General features: G+C 42.0%; 2 protein-coding genes across 3 annotated transcripts in view; one reads left to right on the top strand and one right to left on the bottom strand.

The window, feature by feature from the left end:
• The window catches only part of usp32 (ubiquitin specific peptidase 32), a 66,928-nt gene extending 51,256 nt beyond the window's left edge, over positions 1–15,672 (bottom strand). The window contains exon 1 of one of the 2 annotated variants that reach the window (XM_084952007.1): positions 15,452–15,672. In XM_084952007.1, the coding sequence (XP_084808133.1) occupies positions 15,452–15,509 (58 nt within the window). In that variant the 5' untranslated portion in view covers positions 15,510–15,672. The remainder of the gene's footprint in view (positions 1–15,451) is intronic. The other variant, XM_084952008.1, reaches the window with a different exon arrangement.
• A 2,138-nt stretch (positions 15,673–17,810) lies between these two features.
• Positions 17,811–21,062, top strand: LOC146374347 (uncharacterized). Its single transcript, XM_084950175.1, is given in 9 exon segments — positions 17,811–17,850; positions 18,078–18,122; positions 18,125–18,166; positions 20,055–20,167; positions 20,551–20,611; positions 20,614–20,673; positions 20,742–20,816; positions 20,819–20,913; positions 20,997–21,062. Coding segments are annotated over 9 exon segments (597 nt in total).
• The last annotated feature ends 571 nt before the right edge of the window (positions 21,063–21,633 follow it).

Raw genomic sequence — 21,633 nt, 5'->3', positions numbered from 1 at the left:
CTTACGGAAAACTACTCATGCCGAGTTCCATCAACAACTCTCTTAAAAGCTGTTATTCCGCCTTTATGGAAACTTTTCTTTATAAGCATCTCTGAACCACACTCGGGTTTCTGATATCACCTATTTCGACAGAGCCAGTAGGGGCAGTAGTGCTCATGGGGTTTCAGGTTTGACCCTAAAGCCTACCCAGACGGACCGCACACACACTGTCACCGCGATGTTAGCCAGCAACATTCAGGCATAAACTCATTTTGAGCAATAAACTTTATTTCCATCTAAAAGTTTAAGAGGAGAGACATTAAAAGAGAATCGCTTTTACCTGGATACGTTGGTGTTAGGGTGCAACAGCTAATTCAAATAACAGTGGACTACTGTGCCTTTAACAAAAAAGCAGAGCCCGTGCACGCAGGCTAACGGCATCCAAGGAGACCCGGAGAGCACACCTTCCACCGAGACAATGCCCCAAAGAAAGTAACCCGAATCACCACTAAAATTCAAAAGGTTCTTCTTCTGACCATGCTCCACCTCTCCACTAAGTTTACTGAAATGCAGCCAGTTACTTTTACTGTAATCTTGCTGACAGGCAGATAATCAGTAAAACTGAGCCAATCACATACCTCTGACTTCTCTATAGCAAGTAACCAAGAGTAACTGGACATAAATCTTCATTTAAAAATCAGTTTAACAACAAAACAGAGTTCAAACCCCATTTGCAGGAAGTGATGGTGCGGGCGCACACACTATGCATGTACCTTGGTTGGCCCAATAACCTTTGTCATCTCCACAGACGCAGTTTCACTCTGACTACTGTCACACAGACAAAGCCTTAAACTAACGGCCTCAGCTGGATCAAACTTTACTAAGAATGCACAATTTGTGTTAACGGGCTGTGCTAATGAAGTGACGCAAATAAATTACCGCAAATGCCTTTCAGCAGTAACAGCAGGGTGCTGGTGTTTGACCGAACTGACATAACAGGTATGAGGAGGGAGCTGGTGTCTCTTCAGGTAATTTAAGTAAGAGTTGTATAAGATCAGCTGATGGGCAGGGTGTGACTCCACCTTCATTCTTCACATTTATTTCCACAAAAACAGAAAAATTGAACCATACAAAACCTAAAAAATTAATTTATAGATACAGGCTCAGCGAGTGTGAAAAATGTTAAAGGTCACACTGCTACTGAGGCTTTTCTCCTGCCTGAGAGGACGAGCACATCGTTAGAGTGGTGTCTCCTCGCAGCATGAAGAACCCAAACCACAGCCGGGGTTTTAAATAGGCTATGATGTGGTTTAAGTCTACAGAATAAAGTGCTGTACAAATGTAAAGTAAGCCTAGATCAGTAGTAAGTGGTCAGCAAGACTAGGAAAGCATTATATAAATGTATAAAACTAACAACACGTCTGCTGGACACAGGTGTGCTGTAAGCGCAACACAGAACAAGAACCTTTTCAATTATCCTGGTTTTTGGGCACCACACATGAAAACTGTGTCAAGTGCCAAAAAAGTGCCAAGATGTGGTTTTATGAAAGGTAAGCTGACGATCAGAAGGTATTTACAGGTCACTGACAACCTCGCAGAGACAACAAGACTAAAGAAAGCCACTGTCCCAAAGAGTCATGGGTTTATCTGCTCCCTGCATAGTCCTGCACATTGGTGTGCAGTTTGTGGTAATACTGAATACTGATTGGAAACTGCACGGAATGTAAAAAACTAACTATCATTAGAAAATAATACATGATCTCGTGTTCTGAGATAATGGATGGGAATCATGTGTGTTTTGTTTTGGGAGAGATGAATTCTATTAAAAAAGGCCTCCGGTCCTTTTCACAGATCACTCCAGCTGCTGCAACGAAGCCTGCGTGCAGTCTATTACAACACAGAAATGGTTTCCTGGTGCACAGCGGTGAGAGCCACTGAAACATGGAATGACACCAACAAACATCAGCGTTTAATGACATCCACCCGACGGAGTGCAACAGCTCTGAACTGTGACCATTTATTTCGCTGGTGCCTCATGTATCTGCTGCTTCTGCTGGCTGAAAACTACATGTGGATTTTAGCTTGCGTGTTGCGAATCCAAAGAAGCTGTGCACGTCTAACCCTACGCCTTTCACTTTGTTTCTTCAATAAGTCATCGCTGGTATAAAGACGAAGATATCCCAAAGTTAGACGTCTGAGGGCTGCTTTTTTAAAATCTTGGTTATTTTGCAGAAAAGCTCTGATGCTGAGCCAAAGCAAAGCGAGATCAATGGGTCAGTGAGCTACGTCGAGCTTCAAGTCAGAGTTCTCACCAAAGTGGCCCTCTTTGTAACTGACCAACTCACCATGGCAACTTCTTCTGAGCACAAAACCTTAGAGAAACTCTTTTATTTGCATCATATTTTAACTGCAATGTAAATTCTCTGTATTCTCTATGTGCCAGTTGTTAAGCCGTTTAGCTTACTAACAGCAAATGAAGCTACAAAGTTAGAGGAGCGCACACTGTGCATCTTGTTGTTAGTGGCTTGTGCATGCAGTCTATTCTATACATTTTTGCTTTACTTTTCTGCCAAGTCTCCTTTACACTGTTGAATTGGAAGCTACTAGAACACACAACAACAACCAAGAATAGCTATTTGATCAATGAAGTTAATTTCCCTTTGTGTGCAGGCAAACTAAAAGGATTTCCACATCTCCTTCATTAGCCGGTGGGTCAGTAAGTTTCAGTGTTTAAATGTATCCAGTTTAACGTTTCCAAGCTCTAATGTGAGGCAGTCATGTTAAAAATGAACAGCAGCACCGTGAGCACACCCGCACTTAAAACAATTAACTCTGATTAAAATGCTCATCTTACCGCTCTGGGCGCTAAATCACAGGATTAACAATTTTCTGCAACATTAATTTCCTGTCTTCTTTGCAACAGTGTTGCAACGTAATGTTAGATTTTATCACCATTTCAATATAATCATTTGATAACACTCACTGGAGTCGGCTGTGCTCGTGGGGATTATTCTGTGCTGAAGGAGAGTCGGGCAACACATTCAAAGCCCCTTTGATGAGAATGTGCATCGGACCCAGAGCAGAAAGCTCAGCTTAACACTGGAAGCTGATAACCACCATTGTGATACCTGTTATGTCCAGCTGGGGTTTTAGATTTTTTCAACTCTGCTAAAGCAAAGAAAGCCCGGCTGTATTGAATTTCCCTCGTAGTACAAGTGCTTGCATTTCTTTTATATCACTAAAATCTGCAACAGGCCAACAGTGGGCCAATGACAAACCACATCTTCAAGTATGAAGCCAAAGATCAACTTAATAGAAGGTGTGTGTGTGTGTGTGTGTGTGTGTGTGTGTACGCTCCTGTGTGGCAACAGTCGATAAAGTCTATTGATTTGTGGAAAAAAGTGACAAAAACAGTGATTTTACTTCCCACTGGGGGGGCGATGCCTAACATCCATGTGACCTTACCCAGACTGAGGCACCAGTAGATCACTGGTGTCCTGACCTTTTTCTTTCATCTAGCAGGAGCAGGACAAACAGCTGTCCACTCCTTTAAACCTTGCTGTTAACTATGTAACATTTTTCCACATGTACTAAAACAAGCTGCAACATCTGATGTCGTCTTTGAGCTCAGAAATGTCACTGAAGTCACACACACACACACACACACAAATATTACATCACCTTGTGGATCAAGGGATCCTGAAACAGAAATCCTGAAAAGGGCTCATGGGAAGGCCAATTCTGCATACGCCCAATGCCACCCAATGGCAGTGACCTTGGCTCCTCCAGTGAACACAGCTACCCGTACTTAGCTGCCTCCAAAGTTCTCATCCCTAGCAATGATTTCAGTGGTGGATCTGCACCTAAAGAGCAGAACTGACTGCCAAGGAATCTTTGAGCAACATCAGCAGCTAAAATGTTTCATTAGATTTTCGTTGCAATGCAGGATGATGCTATATAGTTTATATCTAGTAAGGTCGATACCTTAAAATTGGACTACATACAGTGTTCGCTCGGTAAAGCCCCACACCCACTCTCCTTTTGCACACAGATCTCTGCAGATTCTCCCGTAGCAAGCAGGGAGACATGGCTCTGATCCAAAACAACAAATATCTTGTGTTGGTTTTGACACTCTAAGGTTAACATTAACTTCTGTTAACTATTCATGTGTGGGAAGAGTTGACAATATTTGAATGAAAACACAAAGAAACGACTGTTTTTAAAGGCACCAAACAGCCTTTTTTACTTTGCAGAAAAGCTGAATGTCTGTGTGATCTAGGGCCATTTATAAGTCATCCACGTTCAGGGATGTGCAGTTAGGACTACAGGGAAATATGTTTCTCTTCATGAACTGTGCACACAGAACCCCATAAGCACCTGCAGGACCACAGAGTATGCATTGGCCAGTCATTAACCTACCAGCTGCCGAGTACAAAATCTATGCAAAGCTGGATGGCAACTGCAGAAACTGGAGCAGCTAATACTCCCGTTTATGTACGGCTGCCTCGAGAGGCTGATGCTGAGCTCATGCGGCTCACTAATTTCATTTTTCTCATCACTGCTAATACAACCCCAGTGCCAAAAACGTTGAGACGCTGTGCACATAATGCAATGACTGAGGTGCAGATCCACTATGTTGTTTTATGATCAGTTGTCAATAAAATATTTAATATTTAAAATAAGAAAATGTACCGCTTTAAGAGAGGTTGTTACAATTCTGTATCCCCTCTATTTTAGCACCACTTGTGGTGTTACTGGGAACTGAGGAAAGCATTTGCTGGACAAAGTGTTTGAAAGGTTGAACCTGAGGTACGCCAGATCAGCACCATGAAGCTAGGGCTGGGCGATATGGCCTAAAATCCATATCACGGTTTAATTTGAAGCACGTGCGGTAACGATATATATCGCGATATATTCTTTTCTTCCGTATAAGGCATTTGCCACACTATAAGGACTTAAAATCCTTTAATTTTCTCAAAAATCGAGAGTGTTCCTTATGTATGAATTCTGGTTGTGCTTACTGACCTCGAACCGATTTTGGCTGCAGAAATCTGTTAAAAAATGTTTTAGTACAACTTTGATAAGCCGCACTGCTTGATGGATTGTCAGAGCATTACGGCTGCCGTAGTGAGGAGCTTCGCGGAGTAATCTGGGTCCAAAACTCCGTCAGCTTCAGGTCCCAAAGTCAAACGAACACAGAGTTAAAAACGGTCTAAATTCTTTCGTCCTTAATTAAATCATCAGCGTTGCTGCTTTATCAGGTGTAACAATTAAGTTTAACATCCAGGCATCCATGAAAACAGAAGTTTTAAATTTAACGGAGTTACAAGTTAACAGGAAGTTAGCTCGCTAGTTTACACCTAAACATGACATACCATGTTCTGACTAAGAGATTTTTGAAACTAATTCAAACGTACAGCTCTGCTACCACTTCCAACATAAATGAAGACAGAAACTAAACAGCAGTGGCGTTTGCAGGGTTACTGAAGTTGGACTACCTGGTATATAATGTTGTGCTACGTGCTCAAAGGAGCTTGCAAAGAAAAGCGTCTGGACTTCTTTAAGTTACTTGAAGACGTTTCACCTCTCATCCGAGAAGCTTCTTCAGTTCTAAGGTCAAATGGTGGGGAGTCCCAGATTTAAACCTAGTGGGAGTACGATGACCAGGATGACTGAGAACCTTCACAGACATTGTGCTACGTGATTGCTAGCGACACAGCTATGTTAGCATAACATTAGCACAGTGAAGCTGGAGGATGAACGCCAACTTTTTTTCCACTCGATAAAAGTTAACGTGAGGGATTCTGGTGGTTTGGGACAAATGCAATCGCATAGCAGGATGCTGTACACGGGGCAAACTTCAGTCAGGAGAACAACTGAGATTATTCATCCACAATACGAGGTTAGTTATTAATATACTGCAGCAACATGGGAACAGAGCAGCTGCGAGAAAATTCAGCATTAATGAATCAATGTTACGGAAGTGGAGGAAGCGCAGTTTTTGGCTTTCCCCATTTTCAAAAGTGCTTCATCTCTTTGCTGTGACTGTCGCCCAGCATAATTTGCAGATGATAATGGTTGTAGCCGCTGCGATGCTTTCGACCAAAACAGGCGCAGCTTGATGACATCATCAACATGCGCTATCGCGGTAGAGCGGTATAGTCAAAATCTCTATCGTTGGCCAAATTTATATCGTTTCTATCGTATATCGTTTATATCGCCCACCCCTACATGAAGCTATACTGTTGTAACAGATGAAGCATGCACTCGAGCAGCGTCCTGCTGACACACGAGGCCCTACCTGAAAAAGACATCCATCATCTGGATGGGAGCATATCTTTCATACCTTTCAGCCTCGGGGTGCCTTTTCCAAGCGTGCAAGCAGCAAATTCCATCAGCACCTATCCAGTTATGTAACCCTAATACCCTAATACATTAGCACATCCCATAGTACCCAGGCAGATTACTAAACATCCTCCTACATGATTAGCATTAAAGCTGACCACAACATCACTGATCAGCTTATCTTTGAAAATTACATTTTCACAAATTCTATAGCCATAAGATATATTGACAATATTGATAAATATAATTATATTAAGCAATCCGTACAAACAATATTGATGGAATTCTAACAATACACCTAAGCCATTTTAATAAACTGGCCTAGCTACATGCTGTGGGTCTGAGGTCAGCAGGGTACCCGCCTTCTCACCACAGGGCGCTGCATCGCTGTACTCGGGCCTGAACCCATGCATCAGTGAGAGGTGACAGCTACCCAACTGAAGACAGGGCTGATTAATGCTCAAGTGCTGAATCACAGGCTGCAGGCAGCCAATCACACATGGGGATCAACACAGAGCACAAAGCTGCAGGAAGAGAGACTAAAGCCCCCTTGTGTGTCATGAAAGGTAGCAGCTAACTGTATTCATGACAAAAGCAGCAGAAAATGATCCGTACAACCACTGCAGAGCCACAGAAACCTGGCTGTCCTCCACATCTCTGATTAACCACAAAACAAACAAACAACAACAAAAAATCAGCAAATAAATCTTTGAAGTTGTTTTTTAATGTGAAGGATGATAAGAATCAGATTCATGAATTCATTTTGTTACATGATTCTTTATTCAGTTCAGATTCTGAGCTCCTCTCTGAGTCTGAGCTGTAGACTTTAGACATAAAGAGCTTATCCCAACAGAGCTTTTTGACTCATTTTATAAAGAAAACCGATGAAAGATTTGGAAAACGAACAGGAAAAAAGCAGACACTCCCAACTTCACACTGGCTTTGCACTGCCTCGACTCGAAAGAAAAAGTGAACCAAACACTGGTGACGCAGATCAACCGTTAACTCGAGGTCAGTTCAAAGGTCATTTCAAAGCAACAAAGTAGAACAAATCAGGGTAAGTACTAGTTTTCCTTTCATGTTTCGCCCTCCCTCCCTTCTTCACACGTACAAGCATGAATTCAGGGTCCAACGCCTCTTTGTGGCCTATCAATAATCTGTATTACCAACCAATAAATTGACCTTGTGCAGCCAGAGAGCAGCGGTAACAGCACTCAGCACACTCTATTCAGCTGCTGCAGCTGCACATAAACTGAGGTCATGAAATTTCAAACCACATTGATGCAGTTTATTAAGAGACACGAGAGAAAACTGAATGACATCAGTGCATGACCGATGCATAAAAAAATGTTGTATTTTTATTATGACTATGAATCAAGTGAAACATATTTCTAATTACCTTCCATAAATCATTACAATCTGTAATATAAATATATCCAACGTCAAAGCATCAACAGCCCAGCCAGTTAACCATTAACCTACCAGGACAGGATTTAATGAGGCTGTAGAAAAGCGATTAGTCACCTCCCACCTCTCCATGGAAGAATGCAGATTAAGGTACAAACAGATAGATCTGAAGGCTACAGACGTTTTGGCTTATTGTTCAGATTTGGGCCTGTGGAAATGTTCACAGCCTATAGTGGGACTCACTGCCGTAACGTACACACATCTAATATTATGGCGATGATGACCAGGCACCTTAAAGTCACATGAATCGTGAAGATGTGGCAGCCTTCTTCTCACACATATTAGCAAGTGCAAGCATAACAAATACCCTGGAGGTCCTAGGAGAGCTCCACAATCTCCATGGTGACAGATGTGGAGGTGGTTCACCAGAGGTAGCAGAGCGCAGCTGGCTGAGGAGCCCATTTAGTCCTCATGAGTTTGGAGCCTGATGTTAAATATTCATCAAGTTAAATCATTTCTGTTTAAAACAGTAACTGCATTGATGAAGATATTACACCTGTTCTGAGGAGCAGATCTCCAACAGCTCGTTAATATTGAACGTCTGGATTTGTGTCTGGCACTGAATTTAGATTTGCTTGCACTGGTCATCTTCTACAAATTTAGTCTCTTGAAATGAGCTTTTTAATGCGCACAGCCACCGAACCAGAGACCAGCTTCTTTCAACGGGAATAATAAATGGAAGGGCAGGCTCTTTCCCTCCTGTAACATCTGCTTCACTTATTGTTTTTAAAGCTACAAGTTCTAAATTATAGTCCTGTCGTTACTGGTTCTTCAGGCTTCCAAGCAGATTTTACAAGATTGTCTTCAATAACCACCCCATGCTCATGTGTTTTCCACCTGACGAGGGAAAAAAGCTGTCTACTTTGTAGACAACAAGCCTGCCACTTTGAGGAAAACACGTCTGAAATAGTCGTGGCTAGCAAGCCCGAGCTTGTAAAATAAGTTTGGGGGGACTCTCACCAGTAAAATAACTGCAGAAGGCATCGTTCTTCTGTATGGATATGAACTGCAAAAAGCTAAAAATGAATGCTAAATAGAGTCTGTGTATGACTCCAATCACATAAAACCATCAAATGTATCAGAAATATTTTTTTAACAATGAGGGCACGTCTGAGAAAGTTTTTATGATTTCTTAACTCTTTGTTTTTAGTGTCACACAGTGGTTGAACAATGAGCACTGTCACCTCACTGCGAGGAGGCTCCCTGTTCTCCTGCGCCTCTGTGGGTCTCCTCCAGGTACTCTGGCTAACTGGTGACTGTAAACTGGCCATTTACAAACAGGGCCTTAATAACTGATTCTACTGATACCGATGTTTACTGGGAAATTAAACGCAGTCCATCAAATACCTTCGCCCACACTCACAGCCAGTCGCTAACATGTCAGTACCACAGGAAGATCACCATGGTGGTAACAGCAAACCTGGTCAGACACTGAAGTCCCTCTCACCCAGCTGAGCATGGACATTTTAAAGCTAACAGAAGAAAGCTCTAGAACCAAAGCTGTCCCCGAGCCAGCAGCCTCACTGAGACCAGAGGACCAAAGCAGTTACAAGGAAGGGAAAAGGGTTAATGTCCTGGTGATGTTATAAACATACTGAAAAATTATTTTATTATCCAATATTCGTTTGTTGTTTTTAATGTAAATCTGTTATTTTGTTTGGTGAGGCAGAATATGCCACCAGATAAAGGTGCACGTACAGCAACTCATTTTCAGTTAATTATTTGCACCTCCTTTAAGTTCAATTTATTAAAGCGCTTAAAGTGAGAGAATATCCTGTGACTCGGTCAGGTGGAACTATATAGTTTCATAAATAAGTAAATGAAACTGTGCATTGAAGGAAAGTTGAATTTTGCATGTATATGCTGTCAGTTACAGTTCTTATAAGAGAATCAGCAAAATGAATAAATCACAAATCGGAGTCAGACACCAAAACTGCAACAAGGATGTCTCTACTTTTTGAAACTGTATCTTTTTACTGCGACTGATGAAATCAAACTCTTCTTTACATCAAGCTTCAAAATAACTGTTTCATTGGTCCAATGCCTTAATGCTTTCTTGGTATAAACCTTTGATGATTTACGTTTGTGAAAACCACAGTTCTTTTGATTTTCCTGTATATTGCGCTCATTTCATCATTGCCTTGATGACACCTTCTGTGTTTGTTTCACGTTCAACGTGCGTCACTTTCACATAACTTAAGGGCTCCGCTAAATACAGAACGAAGAATCTGTAAACCAAATGAAGACGAGTTTGAGTCAAATAAAATAAAACATTGTTCTCCTGGAACTCCTGATCTAACGTGATGATTGGCACTGCCAGAGAGCAGAAACTGTTGTAATAAGACGCGCTAATGGGAAAGTAAACAAAGAAAGGCCTCATTATGGAGAACACTTTGTGTATTGTAATGCTGTGATGCAATCCGGGTATTCTTAGACACTGAGTGGCATTAAATGCAATGGCTACCATTCGATTCACACAAAACAATGGGTGTGATTTCTATGAGTGCCCCAAACACACTTTTCAGCCACTCACAGTCTCAGGCTGTCTAAAGACTGCGTCTGTAACACCCGACACAAGTCACTGCATCCTTAGCTTGTCTTTGGCTCTCCCATACTGTCCACACAGACACTTTCACAGCAGGTTTCCACTATATGGCCACCTCGCTAAATGATCATGGCAGTAGAGGAGCAGCCAGTTGAACCTCCTGCTGTGACTTGATGTTTTCTGTCCTATAAAATAAGCTGAGCCTGGTCGGCCGCTGCTGCTGTCGAGACTGGAACCCTCCACCATGGCTTCTGAAGCAGCAAATCCTGAACTCACATGTGCCTCGGTGCCCTGTTTAGTCTGGGCAAAGCATCAACAGAAACACCTAGAGGCGCAAACATACATGCAGCGCTGTTCTTGAAGAGCTCATTTCACCTGTGGACATGATGTCACGCAACCAGCACGAGGCTGCTGTGTTGTGGGGTCAGCAAGAGGAAAAACCACATAAAACAGGAATATCATTTTTACTCTCAGGGTCTATTTTGTGCTGTCGGTGAGGGAAAAAAAGGTGAACAACAAAAACAACAAATCGGTTTTACATAATAAGACTATTACAGATTCTGCTGAGTTTAGAGCAATTACTCTAAAAAAAGCAAACAGACTGTACAATACAGCCAAGGAAGGAAAAGAAACACCTACAGAGGCTGAACGGGCTCATGGATGGTTAACTATACCATTCATGTCAGATGGAAACAGGATCATTAAGAGTCAGAAATAAGCAAAGAATAAATAAGAAGTGCAACTGAAAAAAAGCTAGTCTTCCAATTAATTTCTATAAAACGGAAATAAAATGTGGACCACAATCGATGAATGTCCAGAGGCATTTCACAGTTCAGGTTATTATGTCCAGAGGCATGAAACCTTATTGGCAATGACAACATGAGGTTTCAAAATTTTACATGAACAAAAATTCTACAAGCAGATATGCATCCACCTACAATGCAGCCATGACAGGAGCAGAACAAGTTTCCAGCGGTGAAGGACAGGACAGTAACTTTGGACCGACACTCATACCACCTCATAGACGTGGAGGGATTTCTCTCCTTAAGACTTACTGGGAGCCTCTGGTCATTTGTAATAATTTTGGAAGTAGTCTGTGTCTCGCAGTACTGCCCGAGTTGCCGTCTCCATAATCTGTTAAATATCCCAGTGCAAAGAAATGATCTTCCATACTTATCCATACACAGACGCGATGCAGCCCAACATGCTGCCTCTCAGATATTTGCTCCAATGGCAGGCATTCGCTGTCATCTTGTATCTAACGTCCGTCCCACTCACAGCCCTGCTCATCATTATTCGGTTTGCTGCACTGTTGCACACTCAGCAGTTTTGTGAATACCTTTGGTTACGTTTAAACCCCCTCTGTTTTATAAAAAGCGACGAGTGAAATCTTTATTATTTATCATTGTTCAGCCTGATGTTTCACTGGCTGAACATGAAAAATACGTTTCAGTGATTCAAAGGGGCGTTCAGGTGTGACTTGTGAATTCTGTACTTGATTTTGAAATGATAGAATACCGTCACACCCCAGCTCGACACCTTCAACATGTACTTTTGGTGTAAAAACAAAAAAATGCCCTTGTTGTGTGCCTTTCCTAACACTAGAAGGCTTAAGATCCCTGTATGTGGTGTAAACTTACAGTAACCACATGCAGGAAGTCTAGGACCAAAAACTAAGCAACCTCCAACTCAAGGAGGCTGTTTAACAGCTGATAAACCTCTTATCTTTGCTCAACAATGAAAAATAAATACTTGCTGTGAAGCATATACCACGTGGTCGTAGAAAGCTCCATCACACTGGATTTCCACAATATTAAACTGCATCCTGGAATAACCTGACATTTACAACTTTGCTCAAAATATAGAGATTGTTGTATACACTGTTGCGCTGCTATCTAGTCATGTTTCCATAGCAAACACCATACTGGAGGTTTGTGCGGCAGCAGAATACAAATTTACATCCCCATGCAAAGCAGCGCTGCATTAACTCAGCTGATAAGGCCTGCTGACGTAGAGTGAGTGTGAGGCTGTGTGTCACAGTGACCGCTGTTGTTGTTGCATCGCTTAACTACATAGTGGTCAACCACAAAGGTACAAATAACCCGTGAAGGTGTTCCAGAAAAGTGCCAGGAAAGATTACTAAGAAGAACCGGTCTCACTGAGAACATTAGGAACCACAACAACAGGTAAACATGTCAATCCAACTCTTTGACAGTTCCATCAAAATCATGAACAATTATTCTGGACAGCAATAAAGACATCCAGATTAAGCTCCAGGTCCACAGACACATTTTTAAAGCCACGCATTGTTGCTCGGTTAAAAAACGGTCTTCCTCAAGGCCAGTTCATCAACAACAGGGCTACCTGTGACAACTGAGATCAGCTTCTCTACCACCATGATTGGAAGGGTCCATATCATCTGCTCCCTCTTGAATTTGACTGACAAGAAGGAACGCCAACAAGCACGTCGGCGTTAAACACGGCAAAACACGAGCATCACTGTGAAAAAGGAAAGTGGCACAATAGTTGTGCTTTCTTCATCACAGAACGTCCAAAAATCAACTACGACTCTATGAAGTGTGCAGGTCTGAACACTATACTTGTGTTCAGCGCTCCACTTCCTATTATTCCCACTGCAAAGAAACTGACTGTGATTCAGTGGCAGGAGTAGCAGAGGGTGAAAATGACTGAATGAAGTTACATTTCTAAAAAAAGTGTTGGTTTTCACAAATACAGTATCGATAATATTAAATCACCTCATTGCATCCTGTAAAACATTCTGCTATGTAATCTATTCAGGTTTAGGATATGAAGGAACTCTTTGATGACAACTGTTTCCAAATGACGAGTAAAACAGATGTTAGAAGTGTTGTTAAATCACACGAGAGATTTCCATGTTTGTAGAAGGAGCAGGTGCCCGTGGTGGTTGAAGGTCATGCTATCAAGAAGCTGTTGTTGGTTGCTCTAATGCATGAAATCAAAAATGCATCACAGTGGTGCCGTGAAATCCCCAAAACTCACAGAGAGGAACTTTAATACAACGAATCTGTTGCTTTGATTCTATCAAAACTGTATCTCAAACACGAAGAAAAAACTTTACTGTATGAAATTTGCACAGAGCTCTGTTCATTCTGGACTGAGTGGGAGGGTTTTTTTGTTTTTTTTAGAATTTAAGTTTATTTGCTTGTCATCTCTGGGCAAGCTGACCAATCAGAGCAGAGCCTGGAGTTAGTGGGCTGGGGAGTGTAAAAAAGACAGGAGTAGAAAAGAAAAACTGAATGTAACCAAATGTAATCCCCAAAATCTGAGCCTGTAAATGTACCCGGGCTGTACCCTCGAGAAACTACCACACACAAATCAGGCTTGAAGGAATAAATGATGGTGAGGAGTGATCGGAGGATAACACAACAAAGGTGAATCTTTCTGACTGTAAGCCCATTACGCTGCTGATGTCCTGGCAGAATAGGCTCTCGTGGAAACTGAACTCATAATTGTGGCAGTCAAGCCTGCTGTAGCAATTAGAAATGGTGCCATGTGACTGCTTTGATAAGACTGGACGACTAGATAATTCCACCCTGTGTGTCTGTGTGTATGGTCACATATGATCGTCAGAGTGTAACTGGCAATCTGTTTGAGGCATATTTAAGCCGCAGTATTACAAAGACTGAAGTCACGCTATCCGAAAATCTAAACTCTGCTAAGGCAACATAATAACATTAATAATAATAAAGATGTCCAGTCAAACTTCCCTGCAGAAGCCTGGTAAAGATATGACACAGTAATAGATGTGTAACAGGCTCTCATGGCTGGAATCCGGACTGACAAAGTTCAGCTGTTGCCAACCCAGGGAGTAAAGTGCAACAAGAAAGCCATCAGGGATAAGATCTCTGTGTGTTTGCAGATAAATGTTCAGCCATATCTCACATAAGTGCCGCTATGCTTACACTGTATCCATTGCTTCTCCTGTGCGTACTTAAACTCTAACCTGACAACAAAATGCTTCCAGTAAAGCCCATACGAGCTGAAATACATCATGACGCTGCATTAGATTACAGGCCTGTCAACGCTTGTTTGTTTACCAGAGACCAGCCAATGGCTTCCCCAGTGTTAAAAAGCCCACCTGATCATTTTAAAGAGACTGACTGCAGCGGCAGCTATTTAAAGCACAACTGGTTGTTGTTCCGCTCCAACTACACAGCTAGCTGGTGTACGCTAGGCTCCGCAGAACCTGACAGCTCACTAGCAACAACAGTAACGATTAAGCAGCACATGGCTCGGTTTGAAAACCGGGAGACGAGGGCTGTAACAAACAGTCTGGAGGCATTCCCCACTGACAACTTAGGTGAAAGCCAGCTAACTGTCTAGCTACTAGACAAGCAAGCTAGTGGTAGCAGCACAGACATAAACGTTAGTCAGCTGCAGTTAGCTTGATACAGAGGCAACCTGTGATGCCATCCAAAAATATATATAAATGAAAAATATATTCAAGCACGGATTCGAGATTTCTTTCACAACTGTTTCGCCAAATACTGTCCGCGCAGCCCATCCCTCCTCGCTAGCCAGCACTAGCTCCCACAGCAATTAGCTGGACAGGACGTCAAACCAAGCGTAGTTCAACAACCTGCCAATTTAACTAGACCTTGCACTTAAATAAAGACACGCGCTTCATAAAAATACTTCAGAATAATCTCAATGCTATAAGGGATAATAATTAAATTCGGCGCGGTCAGATTTTATTCAGCGACTGTTTAACTACGTTATTTTTCAAGATTTCATTATCCACATACGCTTTCCGCTGCAACCCAGCGTTGTCTCTTACGAGGGCAAACGACTGCGGAAAATACATGCTCAGCTAGTGATTAACTAAACATCAGAAAAAATAAGGAAGCTTTTCGACAAATTTTAATGCCGAAATGAATACTGGGCACAACAATTCCATCGAGGCCGTGCGTTTACTTTATACCCGGCGTCTACTTCGTATAACAGGTGAACCCAGTTAAAGCGTTACACTTTAACGGGTGGTCAGGACGTTCTCTTTTCCATATGGCTAGCCCAAAAGCAGACAGCTAACCTAGCGCAACGATAGATTTCTACTTCCCACGATTTTTGTCTTACCTCTCTTAACGGCCTCGTCATATGACAGGAATCCTATCCTCGACTCCTTGGCCCCCATGCTCCCCTCATTTCATTGCAGTGTGAGGAAATAAACGTTACGAGCTGAGTTGGACAGGGGTGTTTGTCGCCTTATCCGTTTATTGTGAAATGGGCTCCTGGCGGTATGTGTATGTGGTGAACGGGTGAATGTTTTTCAGCGACGCCTCCATTCTGTCACATGATCTGACTCTACAGGTCAGTTGATCTGCGAGTTCTAATACGAGTGAATGCAACCCGAATCACATACAGGGGTGGGGGGTTTCGACTTCAGACAGGGTTTTCAGTCTTATCCGGGAAAATGCAAAAAAGCACTTTTACTTAGTATGCGAAGTCATACCAAGCTGTCAGTGTGCGACGAGTGCAGCCACAGTTTAAAGCAGTGATAACAGCCCCACCGTGTGGTGGTGCTGCTAAATAACGCTAGCTGACTCTCCCCACAGCGACCCCCGAAGGTACGTTCAGCCAGACGAGACTGGTGGCACATAGCAGATGAAAGTTTGCAATATCTAGTGTCTAACGCGTATATGGTGTTTGTTGCATTTCAGTGAACGTGGGAAGTAGTCCACTTATGTCAGTCGTTCTGTAGTTCAGAATTTTTACACCAAAGTCGTAAATACTTATTTAAAGTTTGTCATAATGCTTGCAGGGGCGGATCTAGAAGGGTGGCATGGGGTGGCAAGTGCCACCCTAGTTTTACATATGACAGTGTTGTTTATTAAAATAAGACAGTATTAACACTTTAAGTGCAGTTACAGTTAACAGTGAATATAAATTCTAAAACTGAATATATTGCATAGTGTTACCCCCCTCCACCATTAACAAATGGTTCAACCCACAGCGCAGACCTCTTGTTTTCAGTAGTAAGCGATGCTTATGATTGTGCCAGAGCACATTTTGAATCAACACCAAGGGAATTTCAGATTTCAGACAGATGGTTGGTCGTTACACTCTGGAAATGGAATAAAGTGAGTGTTATTAACCCTCTGAGGTCCACGGACACGCTGCACTTCCAACTCATGTGCTGCAAGCTGCATCAAGCGGAGTCTTTCATTCAGCCCGTTTTGAAAGCCATGCTTTTTTCTAAATAATATCGTCACGTTTGGTTTTTTTTCTTCTTTCTTGTTTTTTTTTATTTTTAAATTAAGCATCTTCTAATGAGAGTGCAAAAACAGTAAAGAAAGAAAAAAAGAGACCTCTTTCCTCTCGATGGAAAAATGCACCATGTCGACCAATTTTTTTTAAAAAGTCAGCATCTGGGATTTGGTTGTTTAGGAAGAGGGGAAAGCAAGACAGCGAGAGAGAGACAGAGATCGGTAGCCAGTTTTGAGATGTGGGAGATTTGTGACGTTTAGCGTGGAGTGTATCGTTAGTATGTGTTGTCTAGTTAGTGTGTTGTGTAGTCATAGTTTTGCTTTGTGTGTCAGTGAGGCCACTAATGACTGTCACAAAGGCACATTGCAATGTAAACACTGTCACCAGGTGAAAACAGGAGCAGTGATACACCTCCTGTTGTCAGGCCTGCAGGTTTGTCCCTGTGCTATTCTCCTCTTGTGGTGGACAATTTTTTTAATGGCACAAGTAGTTTGTGGGGCATCTTATTGTGACACCTGATTGTTCTTTCATTTTAGTTATAGTAGTATTTTTAAATGGTTGTACCAAATTTTAAAAATGCCAGATGTATTGGTTGCATTTTCAGATAAATAGTTGTATATGTTTATAAAATGTGTGCACAAGTTTTCAAAATGTACAATTTATATTTGCATTTCAAGTTATAAAAATAATTTACTCAACATGTCTGTGGTTTTGACAGTAAAAAAAACTAACTACTAGGATTTTATGTTTTTTTTGTGTGATTTCAGATCAGTTGTGTTAATACAGTATGTCAGTGAAAAAAACAACTAAATTCAGACACATGAGGTTGAGCTGAAAAGAATGATACCAAACAAGGCAGGAAGAAAATAAAAATGAAACAATCTGAGGGTGAAATACAAATGTTAAATCAAAAGGAGTCAAAAATGCCCAGTTATATTTTGGACCTCAGAGGGTCAACCTAACAAATCATGAAAAGTTAGGTTTAGATTTTTGTTCATGACGGTGCAGATTTCTGACATTTTGTGTAATTTAAGCACGTAACAATTTGTGTGAAACTGAAGTTAGCACTTGGACTTAAAGCTACAAGCGCCACTTCAACGACCCCATGGGATCTGTACAAGACACAAACTGAAAGCATTGGGGGATATTTTACACCACAGGTGCCGTATTTGTGGGGGTAGTTACAGAGGTTGTAATTTTTGCAACGAGACTTTGGCTTTAACCGAAGATGGGGCTCCAAGTTCTGCTTTACTGGCCGAATATTGTTGGTGAGAAACACTCAGTTGTGTTACATTGCTGTGTGTTTGTATAACGAGTCACTTAACTGGTGCTGTGAACATAAAGCAGCTTGTTAGCCTGCTGGAGCATTTCGGTGTGTTGGGAAGCTGCTGAAGCAGAATGACCACACTTGAAAAATGTGTAGAAATTGTGAGCTGGCCTTAAGTGTATCAAGTACTGTGTGAGTCTCAGTTTGTCATGTCTCTGTGTTTTTCAGGATACATCAGGACTGGCCTGGTGTTTGCTGCATGGGCTGCTTACCAGTAGTGTTTCTCCCTCTTTACTCACTGCGTGTATCTCTTGATGGTAATGCATCCTCTGTTTAGCTCGCTGGATCTGTGAGGACAACTTTTGAATGACTTTGCTTTTTGCTTTAATAATTTCTGCATTTCTCCTAAGCAGGTATATGCAATTGATCATACATGTACCATATGTGAAGAGGGGCATTTCAAGACTATTTAAAATACTTTTTTTAGGTCTTACTGACCACATAAGGCACTTTAGACTCAAAGTTACCTTTAACCATACAGCGCTTTATTCTGTAAACTTCAAGCACGTTATCTCCCTCAGTTTAATAATAAATTAACCCACAATGCTTCACATACTCTGGACTATTTAAAAGGATCCTTCTGACAGTGGACTCATCTCTGTGCTTGTCCTGCTAGACCTCAGTGCAGCGTTCGATACTGTCGACCATAATATCCTATTAGAGCGATTAGAACATGCTGTAGGTATTACAGGTACTGTGCTGCAGTGGTTTGTATCATATCTATCTAATAGACTCCAGTTTGTGCATGTAAATGGAGAGTCCTCTTCACACACTGAGGTTAATTATGGAGTTCCACAGGGTTCAGTGCTAGGACCAATTCTGTTTACATTATACATGCTTCCCTTAGGCAGCATCATTAGAAGACATAGCATACATTTTCCCTGCTATGCAGATGACACCCAGCTCTATCTGTCCATGAAGCCAGATAACACACACCAATTAGTTAAACTGCAGGAATGTCTTAAAGACATAAAGACCTGGATGGCCGCTAACTTTCTGCTTCTTCATTCAGATCAAACTGAGGTTATTGTACTCGGCCCTGAAAATCTTAGAAATATGGTATCTAACCAGATTCTTACTCTGGATGGCATTACCTTGGCCTCCAGTAACGCTGTGAGGAACCTTGGAGTCATTTTTGACCAGGACATGTCCTTCAACATGTCCTTCAACGCACATATTAAACAAATATGTAAGACTGCTTTCTTCCATTTGCGCAACATCTCTAAAGTTAGAAATATCCTGTCTCAGAGTGACGCTGAAAAACTAGTTCATGCATTTATTACTTCCAGGCTGGACGACTGTAATTCATTATTATCAGGAAGTCCTAAAAACTCCCTGAAAAGCCTTCAGTTAATCCAAAATGCTGCAGCAAGAGTCCTGACAGGGACTAGAAAGAGAGAGCAGATTTCTCCTGTTTTGGCTTCCTGTTAAATCCAGAATTCAAAATCCTGCTCCTCACATACAAGGTCTTAAATAATCAGGCCCGATTTGTCCTCCTTCTTTTCTCACAGAGCATGGAAGCTCCTATTTTAATCCTAAAACTGTACTAAGAGACTTTGTTAAGTTTTCCTTTAATTTGTCACCCATCCGTAAACCCTGAACAGATTTATATAAATAACTGAAGAAACAGATTTTTGTCAATTTTGCACAGATAATGTAACAACGTAACTGTGCAGGTAGTGCTGAAATAACCAAAGAAGGAAGGGATTAACTTAGAAATGAATTAGCTACAGTGAGTTATATATGATTGTATAAATGGTCTGTTTGAATATAATGTTGACAGTGATGTGTGACTAATGTAAATGTTCAGGAAATAAGTGTAGCACTTTATAACAATGCTGCACTATTAAGCATTATTAAGGTATTAGTAAGGTGTTGGTCTTTGTGAGTCCGTGTTTTGTCCTGATGTACATTGTGGGTGAATTCAGGGTCCTGGTGATGATGTTTTGACAGCAGCTTTTTATCTATAAGCAATAATATATTATGGCGGATTCCATTAAGCTTTGATGAAGTTTTTATCACTTGTGTTTTCCATATGACAAGTAAGAACTGTCTGCATGGGCTGCTTGAATATGAGCTTCACACTGTTCTTAGTGCAGATAAGAACTGTTTAATCCCATCTAAGCCCCACTGTTCTCTGTGCAGCAGTGGACGGCTGGCTGGCAAGGAGGCTGGGCCTGACCTCCAGGTTTGGAGCATGGCTGGATGTAGCTGTCGATAACCTGGGCAGAGGCATGCTGTGGAGTCTGCTGTTTAAGGTCTTACGTTTGAAGCACATCATCACACATGCACAAGGCGATGAAAACGAGGCTCTGTTTAAATACCAGCAAAAAATGTTGTGCAGAGGTCAGGAAAGACTTGAGATGAGGTATTGGTGACTAAAGCCGTAATCAACCTGCTGAGATGGTGTTTGGGGCAGCCTCTGCACAGAGGAAATGGAACAAGGAGGCTTGGTGGTGGGATGAGGAAGTATTCAAAAGTAAAGTGGGATAAGCAGCGAGGTGAAGTAAAGGCGTATTATGAGTTGGACAGATGAAGGAAAGTGAATCACAAAAACACGAGAGGAATCAGAAAAACTCTGCAGTTCTTTGCCGCCTTAACATTTGTGCCACACTAACAGCGGTGGTGCATTGAATTGCAGTGGGGTTGGATAGTGTCTGCACTGGAGTGGTGTGTGTTCATGGATAACCACAACACCCGGGGGCGCAGTGGAAGAACAGCTTCGGCAGCAGCCCTCCACTCGTACAGGCTGTCACGGCAAACGGTAATCCTCCTGCCACCGTGTTTGAGCTGGTGCTGGTACACAGCTCCACATAAATGTCTCGCTGCCAGGGTTTCGGACACCTCTGGGAGTTTGGGTGGTGGGCGGCTTGCACTGCCTCCCTGTGTGGCTGTATCCATGCCAGTGGGAGCGCTGTCCCACTGGTTGGAGCTGCCTCTGTGGATCCAGCATGTGGGGATGTTGCTGCTGGTTGCAGGCCGAGTGCTGGCTCTGTCAGCTGAGGTTATGTGGCAAACGCTCATGTGTCTTAAACATGAACCCAAACGGTCCACTGGAGAACTCTCTCACAGATGTTTTCTCTGCAGGTGTGGTGCATATGGACACACATCGAGCACCTCTCCAGTGACCAGCTGGAAGAAACTAAGAGCTGAATTTCTCTTTTTAAATCACATTTGATTTTGCATTTGGCAGATGAGGCTCATCCTGTTACCTTGACACTGTGGAATAATGCTTTTGTCATTTAGAGGGGACAGGAAGTCTTTGGAATGTCAGCAGTACTTGAACACCTGCATTGTCATTGCTGTTATTCCCCCAGAAAGACAGTTTACCAAAGTGAAATCTGTGAGACTTAAGACTTTGATGGTTAGATAAAATGTATTTGAAATATATTTATATACTTTATTTGACCATTTAAAAGGCTTAAAATGCAACGTTACTGTAAAAATCTAATATAGCAAATGTGTGCGGTGTTTGCTGTAAATGTGTTGTGTGTGCAAAGTGTTTAGTGGCCGTTACATCCCGAGAAAAGGAAATTATCTGCTAATGTAACTGTATTGGAAAGGCAGCATGGTGCTGCAGTGGCTGGCACTTTGTTCGTAGGCAGTGAATGTCGTTCTTCACGTGGGAACTTCTCCACTGTTCAAACGTCCGCTCGGACAGCTGCGTGCTGCTGCAGGAAAAACAGCAGAGCCTAAATATGGCATATACCATTTATTCCTTTGT

This window comes from Perissodus microlepis, chromosome 14, assembly GCF_051167445.1.
Source record: "Perissodus microlepis isolate ML-2025 ecotype Zambia chromosome 14, ASM5116744v1, whole genome shotgun sequence".
Lineage (NCBI taxonomy): Eukaryota > Metazoa > Chordata > Actinopteri > Cichliformes > Cichlidae > Perissodus > Perissodus microlepis.
Note: the sequence above shows the minus strand (reverse complement) of the source record. Positions and strands in the feature narration are given on the sequence as shown.